The sequence below is a fragment of the Lepus europaeus genome, chromosome 3 (assembly GCF_033115175.1).
Source record: "Lepus europaeus isolate LE1 chromosome 3, mLepTim1.pri, whole genome shotgun sequence".
Classification (NCBI taxonomy): Eukaryota; Metazoa; Chordata; class Mammalia; order Lagomorpha; family Leporidae; genus Lepus; species Lepus europaeus.
Genome location: NC_084829.1, coordinates 158,820,109 through 158,837,744, shown reverse-complemented (window position 1 = coordinate 158,837,744; position 17,636 = coordinate 158,820,109). Strand labels below are relative to the sequence as shown.

The following is a 17,636-nucleotide window of genomic DNA, read 5'->3' as shown; positions in this document are numbered from 1 at the left end:
GCTTTATTGTTTTCATAAACATTTCATCATCACATAAAAGCCACTGTATCCCACGCTACTCTCTCTCTCTCTGCTATCCAGGCCTAAGCATTAGGGTCTGGATGTCACATCACTGCCAGAGAACACTTCAGAAGATCAAAACCTGTGAGCAGCTATGTCAAATATTCCACCCTATAAAACGACACCCAAGTCTGTGACTCAGTAAGGAGTCAAAGATTGGAAAGCATGTGAGGAATAAATGGAGCATATTTACACAAGTATTACAGCAGTAAAAATAAGTGGCATAAATATGCAATAACATAAATGAATCTGAGGAACACAATAGTCAGCTAAAGAAAACCACAAGTCAACGAAAGTTGTGAGAGCAATCACTCCCACTCTGACAATGAGAACACGCCAGATTAACTACAAAAGCACAGTTTTCAAAATCTGTCAGGGAGCTGAGAATGCAAAGAAGCCTACACGTGTCAAGCTCTTCCCGAGAGAAAGGGAGGCCAACAGCTGCTCCCATCCCTAGCAAAGCAGCAGGAGGAGCAGGAATCCACCAGACGGGAGCGAGGAGGAATCAGCGCAGCTTCTTATCAACATCAACGGTCACACTGATGCCATGTGCGTTAGGATGCTACGGGGCGTGAGCCACAGAGTTAAATCTGTACCTGTGGCCATCTGCTCCCCACTGAAGTTCCCCAGGTGCACACAAGAGGACACCAAAGACTGAGTGTGAGGCAGGAGAGCTGAGAGGTCCACGGCAGCAGGGCAGAGGAGACATCCTGGATGACAGAGAGCTAGGGTGACCAAAACCAGGGGCAACTTCTCAGTGACCCAAAAAGCTGGCAGGTGGGCTGAAAACCAGAGAGAACTCTTGCACAGTTCAGGAAGTTTGTGCTGGGCTGTAAAAGCAAAAAGAGGGGCTGGCACTATGGCGCAGTAGCTTATTCCTCTGCCTGTGGCGCCAGAATCCCATATTCATGCCAGTTCTAGTCCCAGCTGCTCCTCTTCCCATCCAGCTCTCTGCTATGGCCTCGGAGAGGCAGTGGAGGATGGCCCAGGTGCTTGGGCCCCTACACCTGCATGGGAGACCTGGAAGAAGCTCCTGGCTCCTGGCTTTGGATCAGCCAAGTTCCAGCCATAGCAGCTATTTGTAGAGTGCACACGCAGGTGGAAGACCTTTCTCTCTGTCTCTCCCTCTCACTGTCTGTAACTTTACCTCTCAAATAAATTATAAAATAAAAAAAACTTAAAAAAAAACTTTAAAAAATCATCAGAGTTTTCCCAAGACTCAAATTAGAAAAAGTTCTAAGTCTGCCCTTAAATTATCTTAAACCAGTGATGAAATGAATTAGGAATCTAACTAAAACATCTCCAAAGCCTACGTTCATTTCAATTACAAATCAGACTGACTCAGCCCACATGCTAGTGGCTGGAAAAGAAGAATTTAACTCACTATAGCCACCAAGATTCTCTTATATACAATGTCTGACATACAGTCAAAAATTACAAGGCATGGAGAGGAGGAAGATATACCCCATAACAGAGAAGCAATGGCAAAAAGGAGATTTAGAGATGACAGATGTTGGAATTATTAGGCAATGATCAGGACTTTAAAATAACTACAAAATGGGGCCAGAACTGTGGCGTAGCAGGTTAGCCGCCATTTGTGGCAATGGCATCCCTTACGGGCACCAGTTAGAGTCCTGGCTGCTCCACTTCCAATCCAGCTCTCTGCTAGTGTGCCTGGGAAGGCAGTGGAGGATGGCCCAAGTGCTTGATCCCCTGTTCCCATGTGGGATACCAGGGGGAAGCTCCTGGCTTTGGCCTGGCCCAACCCTGGCTGTTGTGTCCATTTGGGGAGTGAATCAGCAGATGGAGGACCTCTTTGTCTCTATTTTCCAAATAAATAAAATAAATCTTTTTAATAAGAAAAAAGGACTGTTTCCTCAGTGGTCTTAATTGAGAAGCTGCCAATTGTTTTTAAAAAATTAAAAATAAAATAAATACCAAAAAATGTTAAATGATCTAGCAGAAAATAGAGACATGAAGAGAGGGAGAATTTCAGAAGAATGGAGACCACCAAAAACTATTTAAAACATGCAGAAATGCTCAAAATAGAGAACAAAATATGAAAAATGGCTTAACATAGATGAGTAAAGTTAGATACAAACCAATAGAAATTATTCAAACTGAAAAATAAATGAAAAAAGAGTAGAAAAAAGAATAAATATCTAAGATATTTGAAACTATATAAAATGGTATCCGATACAAGTAATTGGAGTTCTAGGAAAGAAAAAAAAGAGACAAAGAAATATTTGAAGAAATAATGGAAGAAAATTTTTCAGAGCTGATGGCGGATATCAGTCCACAGATCCAAGAAGCTCAGCCAATCACAAGCATAAATACAGAGAAAAATCACATGTAGTCAGATCATACTCCAACTGCCGAAAACAAAAGATGCAGAGAAAATCAGCTGTAAAAACATCACAAATTACATTAAAAAAAAAAAAAAAAAAAAAAGCTCTAACTGCTCATCAGAAACAGAGGCCAGAAGACAATGGGCCATCAGTGTCAAAGGTCCAGAAAAACATTCTTCAAAAATAAAGGCAAAACATATGCTTTCAGAAAAAGTAAAAACAATGAAAATTGTTGCCAGCAGATTTGCAGATAAGAAATGCTGAAAGTGGGGCAGACACTGTGGTCCAGGTCACCGCTGCTTGGGATGGCCACATTCTGTATCAGCGTGCCTGGGTTCCAGTGCCACCTCCACTTCCTATCCAGCTTCCTGCTAATGCACACCCTTGCATGCAGAAGATGACGGTTCATGTGAGCGGGTCCCTGCCATATACATGAGAGACAGGACGGGTCCTGGCTGCGGGCACTTGGGGACTGAACCAGAAGATGGACGATCTCTCTCTCTTTCAAATTAAAAAGAAAAATGCTAAAAGGGAAATTATACAGGTGGACAAAATAAAGAACATTAGAAAGAGTAAATATGTGAGGATGAACTAAAAAGTCTATTTTAAATTATTTGTATCTCACACATACATGCACACATATATATACACACTTATATAGCTTATATCTTATATGTGCATATGTTTGGTTTTAAAGTATCTGTATTTCTATATTTTATATATTTATCTTTCTTTTAAATACTACTGACTGTTTATAAATAATAACATTAGTGGGTTTATAGCATGCATAGTTATAAGATATTTGATAATAAGAAAACAAAGGGTGGGAAGAGTAAGCAGAATTATAGTGGCTGAAGTTTCTTTCCTCATTTGTTCAGCACAATACAATTATCTGGAGGCAGGCTATAATAGGTTAAAGATGAATATTGTGATCTCTTAAGCAATTACTAAAAATAGCACAAAGAAATATAGCCTACAATTTTTTTAAAGAAGCTAAAATGGAACATTTAAAATATGTAATTTATGTGAAAGAAAACAGATGGGGAAAAAGAGAAACAAAATACTTATCAGACAAATAAAAAACTAAGATGATAAACTTAAACCCAAAAATATTGGAACAAAGGCAAAATTTGCATATTTGTTTAGCTTCCTGAAATTGGTGCAATTAGTGTGTTTATCCTTTCTCTTAAGAATTACACGCTAAAGTATTTAGATGTAAAGGACATAATGTCTGCAACTTATTCTCCAGTGGTCAGGGGCGGGGTGGGGGGGGAGTTGGTGGCAGCAAACTGAGGGAAACAGAGAGCACTAACAGTGAAAATATGTTAGCAAGTGCAGAACCTGTCTATAGAGTATAAAAATTCTTTTAATTACTCCTGCAATTCCTTTGGAAGCTTAAAATCATTTCAAGACGTCAGTGTTTGGCCTAGTGGTTAAGATACCAGTTGGAACGCCCGTATCAGAGTGCCTGGGTTCAAGTCCCAGCTCTGCTTGCAAAATTCCAGCTTCCTGCTAACACAGGCCCTAAGAGGCAGCAGGTAAGGACCCATGAAGTTCATCCCTGCTACTCACACAGGAGACTTGGACAGAGTTCCTGGCTCCCAGCTTCAGCTTGGCCTAGCCTCGGCAGTGGCAGGCATTTGCAGAGTGACCCAGTAGATGGTTCTCTCTTTCTCTGCCTCTCTGCTTCTCATATTAATAAAACATTTTTTAAAAAAGAAATCATTTCAAAATAAACATCTGCAGAATGAAACACATTCGCGAACACCTTGCCTTAAATGCTGTGCTGTGAGGTGCTGGTGTTAAATTCATATGACATCAGTGTTATCATTTTTTAAAAAACTATATGGCATGGTGCCATATTTCTAAAGAAAAATAAACCCAACAGCCTATCATTTGGGATTGCCTGCACTCAAAACCCCTGAGAAGACCAGGCGGGCGCTGGTGAGAAGCAAGCTCCATGGCAATGCCCTCGGGGAGCAGACTCCTGAGCCAGTGCTCGGGCTGGGGGACGGCTTCCTGGATGCTCTGGGTTCTATTTTATTTCAAAACGTGCGCATGTGTTCATATATTCTTCTGTGAGACTCTCATATCACACATTTAGAGAAGGAAATTGAATAGATACAAGATCATCCAGTTAATGAAAATCAATGTGAACTGAGACCAATCTCGTATTTAGTGAAGAACGAAGTGAAAGCATTAGACGGTCCCCAACTTTTACCAACTGACATTTGATTCAACCCAAATTCCTGGATATAAGTGGCCACAAGACTCCACTTGCTGCCGTCTCGGCTTTCCTAACAACCACACCTACAAAAGAATGAACGCACTTCCTTGAAAGCTTTCATGTAAATTCTCTTGCTAAGACATAATAACTTTGCCATGAATAAATTATGTGCAACACTGTCTGCAAAAGAAAAAAATCGTCAGGATATGCAGATCTGGCCCTTAAATAATTAACCATCACTATCCAATTATAGAAACTACAGGAGTCCTTTTTTTGAGAGAGAACATGAGTCAACAGATTCCTTATGAGATGTATTAGATAAGTGCAAGTGGCCAAAGTCAAGGAACCATAAAATGAGAAAGCATTCGAGGTGCTGGTAGTGCTTAGGTAACAGAGGGCTTTCCCACGCTTAAAGCATTTAGCTCCCAGTGAAGGAATACTAGAAAGACATCTAGGGAGCCAAGAGAACATCCCGGCCCATCACAAGCTTTCTAACTAAGAAGAACCTTTCTCATGTTTAAATAACACATTTGAAAAATGGATGACACCTGATTTTGCATTCACAACAATTATATCAAATAATCAAGGTTTCTGAGGCAAATGTGTTCTATGAGACATTAATTATAAATTTTCTTAATGTATACAACTGTACAAAGTGCCAAACTGTAGCACGGGGACATTCCTTTCCAAAGCGTTTCAACATCATCACTACTCCATTAAACACCAGTATTTACTGAGAGCTTCCTGTGTGCCAGGTGCAGTTCCGAGTACGGGGGAAACAAGGGCGGGCAAAACAACAGAATCCTTACCCGCAAGGAACTTAAATATGTTGATCATGGACACCAGTGAATGACCTCATGTCAAGGGGTCAGTAGTAAGGTTGTGAAGTCACCTAAAATTCTTGTGGAACCCTGACTCCGCCTACCACGTGAAGAGGGAGGGTCCTGACAGGCATCTAACATGTTGTGTCAATCCGATGGTGTCGGCTGACGACGAGGCCAGCCTTTGGCCAAAGACTGAACACTTGGCAGACGCAGGGTGGAGAACTGGGCATATCTCTGCAAGGCAGGGTTGAGAAAAGGTGGGGCTCTTACGTAAGGGCAGAGCTTCTACTGAACAATACACGTTATCCTGTCTTTGACATTATCATTAGTCATAGCACTTTGATCTACAGGGGACAGCCCCAGGTTCCAGTGTCAAACAGGACCCCAGTTCCACTGCCTCCCAGTTAGGCATCATTTGTTTCAGAGGCACCTTAGCCGAATGACAATAATGATGAGGAAGAGGAAGAAGGGCAGGGAGGAAAAGAGGGAAGAAAGGAAAGAAAGAAGAGCACATGGCTCTTTTAGAACATCAGTGGACTTCAGGTGGTGACACATTTGGGAATGCTCCCACACCCTCCAGTGTTCAAATCCCAGCTGTGTGAGGTGACAACTGAGAAGCAGGTCCACCACAGTTCCCTCCCCTGACCTCACACGCTGCTCCTGAAAGCATGAACCTCACCTGGCTCCCGGTTCATCTCCTCTGTGCTCCTGTGAGTAAGAAGACACCATGAAACTTCAATATTTCAGATCCAAACACCTGCTACGTTCAATATTTCAACTCTAAAGAAAAGAAGGCCATCTGTGTGTGCTTGTCAGGGAGAGAGAAACTAAGAGCGTTCACTCATCTTTCCAAACACCCCTTCCAGGGATGGCGCTGCGCGGTCTTTGGTGAGACATCTACAAAGAACATCTCTGAACATCTACGAAGAACATCTCTGAACATCTACGAGGAACATCTCTGAACACCTACGAGGAGTGGGAGATGTCTGGATAGTACTGCCATCGCTTTCCTCCCTTCCCTCCTACACCAGGGGGGCTGTCCCTTCCCATCAGGGCTCCATTAGCGAATGAAAGCTGCCCAAGGTAAGCAGCCCCTCCTGACCTGGTTGCTTCCGGGAGCTTCCTCTACTGTCTTCACGGTGCTGGGATGGTGGCTCCAAAAATGGGGATGCATTTCAGGGCCTGGACAGGGGCAGCCGCCCAGACATCCCCGCAGGCTCCCGCTCTGAAGGCGGGAGGGCTGAGCCACACTCCACGCAGCTCCCGAGACCCATCTGAAGGCCTCTATTTCAGCAGCTGATGGCACAGTTCGACATCTGTTCAACTCTCATAAGCTATCAGTCACCTTGCAGAGGAACCGACATTCTCTCTTCTTTAAATGAGCTCAGCAACAGCGACCACAGTCCCTGCGAGTCCCCTTCTCAGGTGTCCTCTCATAACGTGTACCTCTTACGGAGCATCTGCCAGGTGCCAGGCATCGTACTAGGTACACTTTTTCCATGTAGTCTGCACAGCACCTAAAGGTATATGTTATTAGTCCCATTTGACAGATTGGGAAACTGAAGCTTAAAAGGACAAACATTTGCCCAGGGTCACAATGCTGTAAGAATCATAGAGTTTGTCCCTCCAAAATCCACGCCTTAACCCAGTGCTGTATCCTTGGAGGGGAGCAGCACAATGAGGCAGAAGGAGCACAGGATATCAGAAGCTGTCGGCTAACTATGCCCTGGTTTTAGGGATCACGACACTTCTCCAGGACCCTGTCATGTCATCTTCAACACGGGAATAATCATTTCTACCCTGCCTTTCTCTAGAGGTTGAAGACAATAGCAACACTTGTTGCTGAAGTCCAACAATTTCATTTTTCTTGGGCAAATGTACTTGTCCATCTGTTCAAGGTTGGGAGTAAGAGGTGGGGTTACAAAGAGGAGTAGAGGGGCTGGTGGTGTGACATAGCGGGGAGAGCTGCCACCTGCAATGTCGGCATCCCACATGGGCACCTGTTTGCATCCTAGCTGCATCACTTCTGATCCAGCTCCCTCCTAATGACCTGGGAAAAGCAGTGGAAGATGCTTGGGGCCCTGCTAGCCATGTGAGAGATCTGGAAGATACTCCTGGCTTCATACTGGTCCAGTCCTGGCTGTTGCAGCCATCTGGGCAATGAACCAAAAGATCTCTCTCTCTCCACCTCTGACTTTCAAACAAATAAATAAATCTTGAAAGGAAGAGGAGAGCAGAGCAGAGGAGAGAAGGGAAGAGGTGTAGACAAGCCGGCATTGTGGTGCAGTGGTTAGGCTGCCACCCGTGACTGCAGCAGCCCACAGGAGTGCTGGTTCAAGTTGCTTCCCATCCAGCTCTCAGCAAATGCTCCTTGGAAATGAGCAGAAGACAGCCCAAGTGCTTGGGCCCCTGCCACCCATGTGGGAGAGCTAAATGGAGTTCCTGGCTCCTAGCTTCAGCCCTGGCTGTTGTGGTCACTTGGAGAGTGAACCAGCAGATGGAAGTTCTCTCCTTGTCAAGCTCTCTCTCTCTGGTAACTCTGCCTTTCAAATAAATCAATCAATGTTAGAAAAAAAAAAAAAGGAAAGAAAGAAAAGAAGAGTCATAGATAAAGAGGTCTGAAACTAAATTTGGAACTTAACACGTTTTTCCTTTCACGTTGCTTATTTGTCTGTATAACTGGGCAAACACAGATTCTAATATTTGATGATGAGTCCTATTAACATTAAAACCTATCTAGACACAAAATTAAACAAACCAGGAGACCACATAGTATGTGCTCAATAAATAACGAAAGGACGGTCAGAAGAAAGGCAGGCAGGGAGCAGACAATACTGGTGGTTTTCCTGGATTTCACTTAGTGAGTAGCCTGCTGATACAATATTTCATTTCCTTTGTGTGTGGCTAATTGGTTCTCTTAGTCTCTAGCAAATTAATTTGGTCAAAGTTACATTTAATTTCACTCTGTCATTAGCAATGAATAAGGAACTTAGCTCAGTGACAAGTATTCTTGGCCAAATCTTAATATTTGACAGTTCCAACAGCCCCGTGATTTCTCTCAACTGTGGCATCTCACTAGGGTGGGTCTCCTATTTTCTTGAAATTTCAAATTGTCCAGTTGAAGCAAGACCCACGGGGACCACCCCCCCCAATACACACACTCCCACAGAGCTGATGTAAAAATGACACTGCAAATAGCTAATAAAATCCCAAAGCGCATGCCTATTCCTGCAGTCGGCAGTTAACACTGATGCAGAAAACGATCCTCAACAACCTGCTAGTGAGGACTTCGGGGAACTGGGGAGAACACACACAGAGAGATCAAGAAACGGAAATGAATTTATGATGGTTTGGTCAGCAGCTACGTTTGAACAAAGGAAACTAGAGAGGTTGAGTAACGGGAGGCGGCCGAGGCCCCTAACCACACAGTGGGGTCTGGGTATATACAGCATATGAGCGAGCACCGTCCTGCGTGACACACACACTTGTGGCTGGCGCTCTGCAACACAATCACAGAATCAACCACTTCTCTCCACTCTCAAAATCGCTAACAGGAACAAAACTGCCCACATGGATCCGCTCAAAACTTTTTCACTGCTGGGTACACAGCGAATGCCCTCCAACAGGAGGGTCCTCTGTGCTAAAGCTGCCATCAGAGACAGCTTTCCTGCAGCATCATCCCAGCACCGGTAGGACGCAGACTCAGGCAAACCTCTGCCCCTCCCGCCAGCCGCCCAGGGTCCACAGGGAAGGAAGCTGGCTCTGGCCCAGGACCTACAGTGGGAAACACAGCACCCACCCTCACCACTCTGGGCCTTGCCTGCCACAGGTCCCCCAACAGAACCCCCAACCAGCCTCAAACATGCACAAGAGAGACACTTCTAGGCGACACCTGAAAAATCCAGTCAGAAATGGGGGCCAGGTGATGGAGAAGGGAGGGTGCGCAGAACTCCCTCCCCCTCCCCATTTTAACCTGTCCATCCCACAGCGCCCAGATACCTACTGTCTCCTGTAGAAGTATTACATTGTCAAGAGACCATGCATTTGCGAATGAGACACATTTCCAAGAGCACAGCTCCAGAGCCTACCAGCACTTCACTGGTGGCCAAAGTAAATAACACGAAAGGTCTTAAATAACCCTAGCCAAGAGACGCGGAAAGAGCAGGTGTATGGTGCCTCTTAGTATCCAGCCTATGGAAGTTCAGAGGAGAATGCCCTACACATATACCCCTTTGTGTCAGTCTAACTAGGACTTTCACTGATCACAGAATGCTGGGAATTCCAGATACTGGACTCATCAGGAGCAACTGGCGTCGGTGTGGAATATGGTTAAACCGCTTGACCTCATGACTGAACAGCCAGGCCTTTCCCCGTGGGCAGGGGGAGAGCCGCTGTTGGCCCACGAGCTCTTCCTGCCGTGGCACAGACTCCCGTGTATTGTGTTCCAGCCGAAATCCCTAAGGTGCAGAAGCACGGGGTCTGGATTCAAAGTCGCCAGCAGTGTCACGCTGTAACAGGGCCAAACCTCTCCTTTCACCTGTTCCTTAACTGTTTTGAACCTTTTGTTTTTAATTGAAACTTTTCTAAAGGTAGAGAGTTTAGAAACCTCATGGCAAATCAGGAATTGCTCATCAAGAGTGAACACACGCAAGGAGAATGAAAAAATGAAATTATCCCATCCGGAACACACGCAGTGGCCCACACTTTTTGTAGCCTAAAATAGCCAAGATTCTTCATCATTCAGCGAAGTTACACAGCGAATTTAGCCCACCGAGCTGAACGAGATGCCCTACATCTTGTTACCCCCCCCCAAAAAAAAGTCAACTATTCATTCCTCGCTTAGATACCCACGCCACCCCCACTTCCCACGAAAGGCTACACCTGGGCTGGTCTGAGCTTTCCCCAAACTGAGCGCCCCACCTGCTGGGACCCACCCAGGCCGGGGAGCAGCAGCGCCGGGCACGCCTCCCCCGGGGTCCCCACCTCGGGGCTGGAAATGCAACAGACCTGAGAGGAAGGAGAGAGCGAGCCGGCTGGCATTATATAACAATATACGGGAGGCGGGCACGGCTTCTAGAAAACCGAAGTGGCCGGAGGAGGGGCGGGGGCCGTGGCCGCCACTTACTCGAAGGCGAAGAAGAGTCCGCTGGTGACCAGGATGAGCACGAGCGTCAGGTAGAAGACGCCCGTCTGCCGGGCCATCATGATGCGCCCGTTGCAGAAGAACTTGTTCCTGCCCGGGAACACCTCCCATTTCCTCCGGGCCGCGGTCCTCCTCTTCTCGTGCGGCGACTCCATGGGCGAGGAGCTGTGCGTGCTGATCTGGCTGTACTCGCAGTCTCGCATGGGCCCGCCGCCGCCGCCGCCGGGAGGCATCCACCAGGGCAGCCGGCGGGGGGCGCGCGCCCCCTGCAGCCCCCCGGCCGCGCGGGCCCCGCCGAGCCACGGCCGCCGCCGGCCCCCGGGCCGCCCCCCGCGCCGCGGCGCCGCGCCCGCTACAGCGGCTGCCGGCTCGGCGAGCGCTCGGCCGAGGACGCGCGGGCGAGCGCGCCGGGCAGCCCCACGGGCATAGCAGAGGCCCCTTCCCACAGGGACGGCGCCCGCCCGCAGCCCACGGCGGCGCTGCTCCGTCGCGTCCAGCCCGCGTCCCGGGCCGCCGCGGCCACGCGGAGCGCGGGGGGCCCCCCGCTCGGCGCCGGCCGGCCGAGCCCCGCGCGCGCAGCCTCGAGGGGACACGCGGCGGCGGCGGCTGCCCCGGGCGCCACCTCAGCGCCTCGGCCAGGTGGGTCCAGCGCCGGGCTGCGGCGGCGGATCTTCCCGGGCGACCCCTCCCAGGGGTGGGGACAGCCACGCACGTTGTTCTGTCAGGAGCGGCTCGGCTGGAGCTCGGGCGCCGCTCGCGCCGCGACCCCGGCACCCGAGCGGCTCCGCGGGCCCTGCCGACGCCTGGGCGGAGGGCGGCGCGGCCGGGGCCCCTCGCCTGCCTGCCCGGGGCAGCCGGCGGCGCGCCCAGGGCCGCGGGGACACGGCCGCGGACACTTGTTTGCGAGGCTCAGCGCGGCGCTCCGAGCGGGGCCGCCTCCTCAGGGCCGGTGGGCGGCGGCGCCCGCGCCTCGCCGCCCGACTCCTCCTCCCGCTCCTCCTCCCGGCCGCGGAGCCCGGGTGCCGGCCCCGGCCCTCTCCGGGCGGGCGCGCTCGGCTTCCGGCCCGGGCGGGCCCGGCGTGGCCGCGAGGAAGGCGCCCGGGCTCCCGGTGGCATCGCCCGGGCGAGGCTGGGGTCGGCCGCCCGCGGGCCCCCGAGGCGGTACGGCCGGCCTCGGGACGCGACATTCTAGGGCCGCTCGCACACCTATTCGTGCGACTCTCGGGACCCCGGGAGCCGCGGCGCGGATGGGCGACCCTCCCCGGCCGGGCGCTGGGGATCCTCCCGCAGCCCGGGGATGGGGAGGGGGCGGGCCTGACTCCGATCGGGGCCCCGGGCCGGGTCGCCGTGGAGAGGGGAGGGCAGAGCGGGGCGGCCTCCCCCCCAGCCCCGAGTGAGAGCCCCCCGGCGGCCAGCGTGTTTGGGGCGCTGCGCCTCTCCCCGGAGGCGCTCACAGTCGTGCCTTTTATTTCGCACTGCGCCCGAGCCCCTCCGGCCCTGGCCGGTCCCCAGCCCGGGGAGCCACCGCGCCGCCCGCGGGGTCCGAGCACTCTCTAGGTGGGCGCGCGCGGCGATCGGGCCGCGGTAAGTGAAGGCAGCTAGGCGGCGACGCTCGATTTTCCGAGCCTCACTTTCCGTGCACGGCCCACTGGGAAGTGTAGTTCCCTCCCGCGGTCCGGCTCCGAGAGAAAACGCGACTTGGGGACCAAGAAAACTACAAGTCCCTGCATGCCCCGCGACGAGGGCGGGCGAGGTGCGGTGCTGGGCGTTCTGAGGCTCGGTGGTTGGTAGGGGGCCCCAACGACTGGCCCAGTGGCGCCGCCTCCAGGCTAGGCACGTGGCACGCTGCACCTGTGCGTGTTCCCCACATCACGAAGCCCCCGAGTGGTCGGGGTGGCCCTGGTCTCAAGAGCAGGGTCCAGGGGAGACGCATTGGCTCACCTGAGAGGGAAGAAATGGGGCCAGTTGGAAGCGCTTCTGTAGCAAGGAAAAGCGGGTGGGAATGGCAATTAGAGGATGGCGTGGAGTTATAAGGAGGTGTGAGTAAATGGAATTGATGAGGGCCCGTCCCAGAGCAGTTAAGGTCTTTAAGGAATGCATAGGGCCTTTAATGCATGATCAGAATTGGATTTGAATTATTTTAGATATTATATGATAGGCAAGCAGTTTACAAGGACAATTATGTTCTTGGTGGCTGTACTATTTTTAAAAACCAACTGCCAAAAAAAACAAAAAACTGGCAGGCCCAAGTGAAAACTCTCATCGGTTCCTGTCCTGATGGACTCAACAGGATGTATTTGTACAGTTTCTTGAAAGCAGCTTTTCCCTGGGTGTCCAGTTAATATAAAAGGTACCCTGACTCCATGGTTTTAAAAAGACTTTGGGGGGTGTTTGCTGATGGTGACAATGCTCTTCTCATGTTGGAATGCCTGGGTTTACCAGCTCAACTCCAATTCCAACTTCCTGCCAATGTGCACCTTGGGAGGCAGCAGGTGATGTTGGGTCCCTGCCACTGGGAGACCTGAATTGAGTTCTGGGGTCCCTGCTTTAGCTTGGCCCAGCCCCAACCATTGCAAACATTTGGGGAGTGAACCAGCAAATGAGGACACCGGTGTTCTCATTCATTCTCTCTCTCTCTCTCTCTCTCTCTCTCTCTCTCTCTCTCTCTCTCTCTCTCTCGCTTCCACTTTCTCTCCCCCATATCTGTAAGTGTCTGCCACTCAAATAAGACCAAATCTTTCGAGCATCATGGTTAGGCTTCTAAAAAGTCCTTATCTGTTAAAGACACGTGCTGAAGCATTTGCAAGTGAAATGATATGAAGCCTGGAACATGCTTTAAAGTACTGCAGCCCATGTACACCCCCAAACACATGGGGGGGTGTCGATGAAACAGTGCTGGAAACGGATGAAAATTGTTGGAGTTAGGTATTTAGATATGTGTTGCTGCAAATTATCACAAGCTCAGTGGCTTTAAAACAACACAAATGTTGGGGTGTTGGGTGCTGGGTTCTAGTCCCAGCTGTTCCTTTACAGTCCAGCTCTCTGCTGTGGCCCGGGAGTGCAGTGGAGGATGGCCCAAGCCTTTGGGCCCTGCACCCACATGGGAGACCAGGAGGAAGCACCTGCCATAGCGGCCATTGGGGGAAGGAAGACCTTTCTCTCTGTCTCTTTGTCTATGACTCTACCTGTCAAATAAAAAAAAAAAAAAACAGATGCATTTCATAGTTTCTGTGGGTCAGGTGTCCAGGAGCATTGAGCCCTCTGCTTAGGGTCTCACACATGCCATCAAGTTGTTGTCTGGGCTGTGTTCTTATCAACTGGAGAACAGTTAGCTTCCACGCCCACTCAGATCACTGGCAGTATTTCTTTACTTGCAGCTGTGGGACTGAGGACCCTGAAAACTCTCTTCTGTTCAAAGAGTGCACCTGCGGGTCCTAAAGGTCAGCCAAAGCTCATTGTCCAGTGACTGCCCCACATGGCCACCGCTTTCATCGAGCAAGCAAGGGCATCCCCAGGGTGAGTCTGCTGGCAATACAGAATCTCGTGTAGCACAGCCACAGGGGTGACATCTAATGTGCATGTTCTGTTGGTCAGAAAGCAAGGTCCAGGTTTCACATGCACTCGGGGGGACAGAATTACCCCAGAGTGTGAGCAAACACTAGGAGGAGGGGCCACGCTAGCGTCCGTTCACACAGTGTACAAGAGGATCCAATATGCTATTCCTAGTTTTGACATCTACTGATGTTTATGCTTAAAATTTTCCATAATAAAAGAAATGAACTGTTTATTTTAGAATTACATCTAAATTTTCCACAGGAAATGAGATATGCTGATATGATTATAGCTGCTTCTTAGGAAGTGCTTGTTTCTTTCCTCTCCATCTTCACTAAGGTATTAGTTAATTAATTAATAGTTGACATACTAAAGCCTACGGCAGTTAACTTACCTGGGCAGATGATTCATACCTACAGAAGCTCACTAGAACCTGGCGTGATAGTCAATGATTTTAGCTATCAATGAAAACCTACCTTATAAAATATGGTATACATCGCTCACTCCACAATTATTTTGGGGTAGGGGGCCTAATTTGTGCTAAGTCCTGTTTTAGCATCAGGCATATAATATGATCCAAGATAAAAATTTTTATTGGTGAGATAAAGGAAGAGGGAACAGACAGTAAACAATAAGTGATTAAGTAATAAAACAATTTCAGAGAGTGAATACAAGAAGGGGAAAACAGAGCAGGACTGTGGGATCCAGGGGATAGAGACAGGGCTCAAGGGAAGGAGCTTGGCAGAGAGGTCTACACAGAGAACTGAAGGGTAAGATGCCCTGTGCAGGGGCCAGGGCAGTGGCATAGCGAGTCAAGCCACCACCTGCAGTGCCAGCATCCCATGTGGGCACTGGTGCCAGCCCTGGCTGCTGCACTTCCGATCCACATCCCTACTAATGCACCTGGGAAAGCAGTGGAATATGATCCAATTACCTGGGCCCCTGCACCCACGTGGGAGACCCAGAATAATCTCCTGGCTCCTGGCTTTGGCCAGGCCAGCCCTGGCTTTTGGGGCCATTTTGGGAGTGAGCCAGTAGATGGAGAATCTCTCTCTCTCTGTAACTCTGCCTCTCAAATAAATAAATAAATATTTAAAAAATGAAAAATGGGAACTGTGCAAAGACCTCAAGGGAGACCAAGGCTGGAAAGTTCTGGAATGGAAAAAAAAAAAGTCTGGCTGGCTGCAGTGGAGTGAGGGACAGGGAGAGTGGGAGAGGTAAGTCTGGGAAGCAACAGGAAGTGAGGCAGGTGGAATTGATTCTGCATGACTCACCAGCTCAGGTGTTGAGGAGCTAAGAAAGAGTAGCAATCACACTTCCCCTTGAGGAATATATGGAGTCCAGGCTTGACTGCTGGACATGAGCTCGCAGGGAAAGAAGCTGGCCTTGCCCTGATGGGTGGTGGTGTCTGAGTCCAGTGGGTCTGGCTCTGTTCTTGTCTGACTCAGTGGATCCAGTGACTACAAGGGTTATGTCCCTAACAAAAGACGGATCTATTTGTCTCATTTTGGCGGATGTTGTAGAACTGTACAATTGAAACAGATCCAGTTGCTGGAAGATCAAGAGGATTTGGATTTGTGCTTTTCAGAAATGCTGCTAGTGTTGATAAGGGTTTGGGACTGAAAGAACACAAACCGCAAGGCAAATTAATAGACTCCAAAAGTGCCATGGCTTTCAATGGGGAAGAACCCCCTGAAAAGGGGATTTGTGGGTGGATTTAACCCAGATACTTCTGAGGAAACAATTAAACAATATTTTGGATCCTTTGGAGAGATTGAAAATGTTGAATTTCTGAGACCAACATTGTGGCATAACAGGTTAAGCCACCGCATGCAATGTCAGCATCTCATTTGAGCACCTTCTTGAGTCCTGGCTGTTCTGCTTCTGATTCGACTCCCTGCTGGTGCACCTGGGAAAGCAGCTTGGGGCCACCCACTGGGGAGACCTGGATAAAACTCCTGACTCCTGGCTTCAGCCTGGCCCATCCCCAGCTGTTTTAACCGTTTGGGGAGTGAACCAACAAATGGAAGATCTCTTTCTCTCTCTTTCTCTCCCCTCCCCCTGCTCTCTCTAATTCTGCCTTTCAAATAAATGAAATAAATCTTAAAAAAGAAAGAAAATATCAAACTTCTGGTGGATACAAAAACAAATAAAAGAAGAGGGTCTTATTTTATCATCTACAGATGAAGAGCCAGTAAGGAAATTGTTAGAAAGCAGATACCATTCAGTTGGTTTGTGGAAGTGTGAAATCAAAGGCATATACGCAGCAATGCAACAACAAAAAAAAGAGGAAGGGGTGCTGCAGCTGGTGGACGAGGTGGTACTGGGGTCATGGCCAAGGTCAGGGCCAAAACTGGAACCAAGGTTTGAAAATTATTATGATCAAGGATATGGAAATTACAATAGTGCCAGTGGTGGTGATCAAAACTGTAGTGGCTATGGTGGATATGATTAAAATGGGTATAACTTTGAAAATTGTTGGTATGGACAGAGAGATGCGGAGCCAAGAGACCACTTAGGACAAGACACCTTGATGGGTGACAGTCACCAAAACAATTAGCAGCCGTACTACAGGAAGACTTTGGGGAAAACAGGAGATGCTGAAGAAAGCCAAATTGCAGGACAATTCTGAAGATTGCTGATCTAAGATGATTATATGTCCAACTGTAAATAGCCACCAATTCCTTTTCTTCATTTTTACTTTGTCCTTTGCTATCTGTGTGATGACTCAGTATGGACTTGTGTTTACACAAACTTTATTTGTATGATTTTTGTCAAACCTCAAATAAATGCTTCCTTATGTGATTGTTTAAAAAAGAAGAAAGAAAAAAAAGTGGCCAAAAGTTAGATTCGCTTGTGTCAGTCACAGAAGATACATGAGGAAGTGAAACCAAACAACATTAAACCAACATTAAACATTAACAAGAAACATTAAACAAGAAACTGATTATCCACAGTTCCCAGAGAAGTTAGGAGTGCCTGCAGGAGGCCAGCGGGAACCGGTGGGTGAGCAGAGAGCAAGAGAGCGCCTGTAGGAAGGCGTCTATCTTAAGAACCATGGACATTGTCCCCTGGGCTTTCCTGCAGGGATGAGGGTTGGCTAGTTTAAAGAAAACAAAAGGGGAACTTGTTTAGGTGACTCTGACCATTAGGTTTTTAGTGGTTAGAAGCTACGGGGTGCGTTGGGTTTTGAGTTAGTGGGATGAGGAACAAGAAGTTGTATAAAAAACAACCACATGGGTTGGGGAAGTTTTCACCAGGCCAAAGGTGATGGGGTTGGGTATGACTGGATTTTTTTTTTTTTCTAAAGATTTATTTATTTGAAAGACAGAATTACAGAGACGAAGAGAGAGGTCTTCCATCCTCTAGTTCACTCCCCCAATGGCCGCAACTGCCACAGCTGAGCCGATCTGAAGCCAGGAGCCAGGAGCTTCTTTCAGTTCTCCCACATGGGTACAGGAGCCCAAGCACTTGGGCCATCT

The 17,636-nt window shown here is 48.7% G+C and overlaps 1 protein-coding gene and 1 pseudogene across 2 annotated transcripts in view; one reads left to right on the top strand and one right to left on the bottom strand.

The window, feature by feature from the left end:
- Window positions 1–10,836, bottom strand: part of ZDHHC14 (zinc finger DHHC-type palmitoyltransferase 14) — a 258,037-nt gene extending 247,201 nt beyond the window's left edge. For both annotated transcript variants that reach the window (XM_062186976.1, XM_062186977.1), the window contains exon 1: window positions 10,585–10,836. In XM_062186976.1, coding sequence (XP_062042960.1) covers window positions 10,585–10,835 — 251 coding nt within the window. In that variant the 5' untranslated portion in view covers window position 10,836. The remainder of the gene's footprint in view (window positions 1–10,584) is intronic.
- A 3,241-nt stretch (window positions 10,837–14,077) lies between these two features.
- Window positions 14,078–16,714, top strand: LOC133756696 (heterogeneous nuclear ribonucleoprotein D-like; annotated as a pseudogene).
- Window positions 16,715–17,636: the final 922 nt, after the last annotated feature.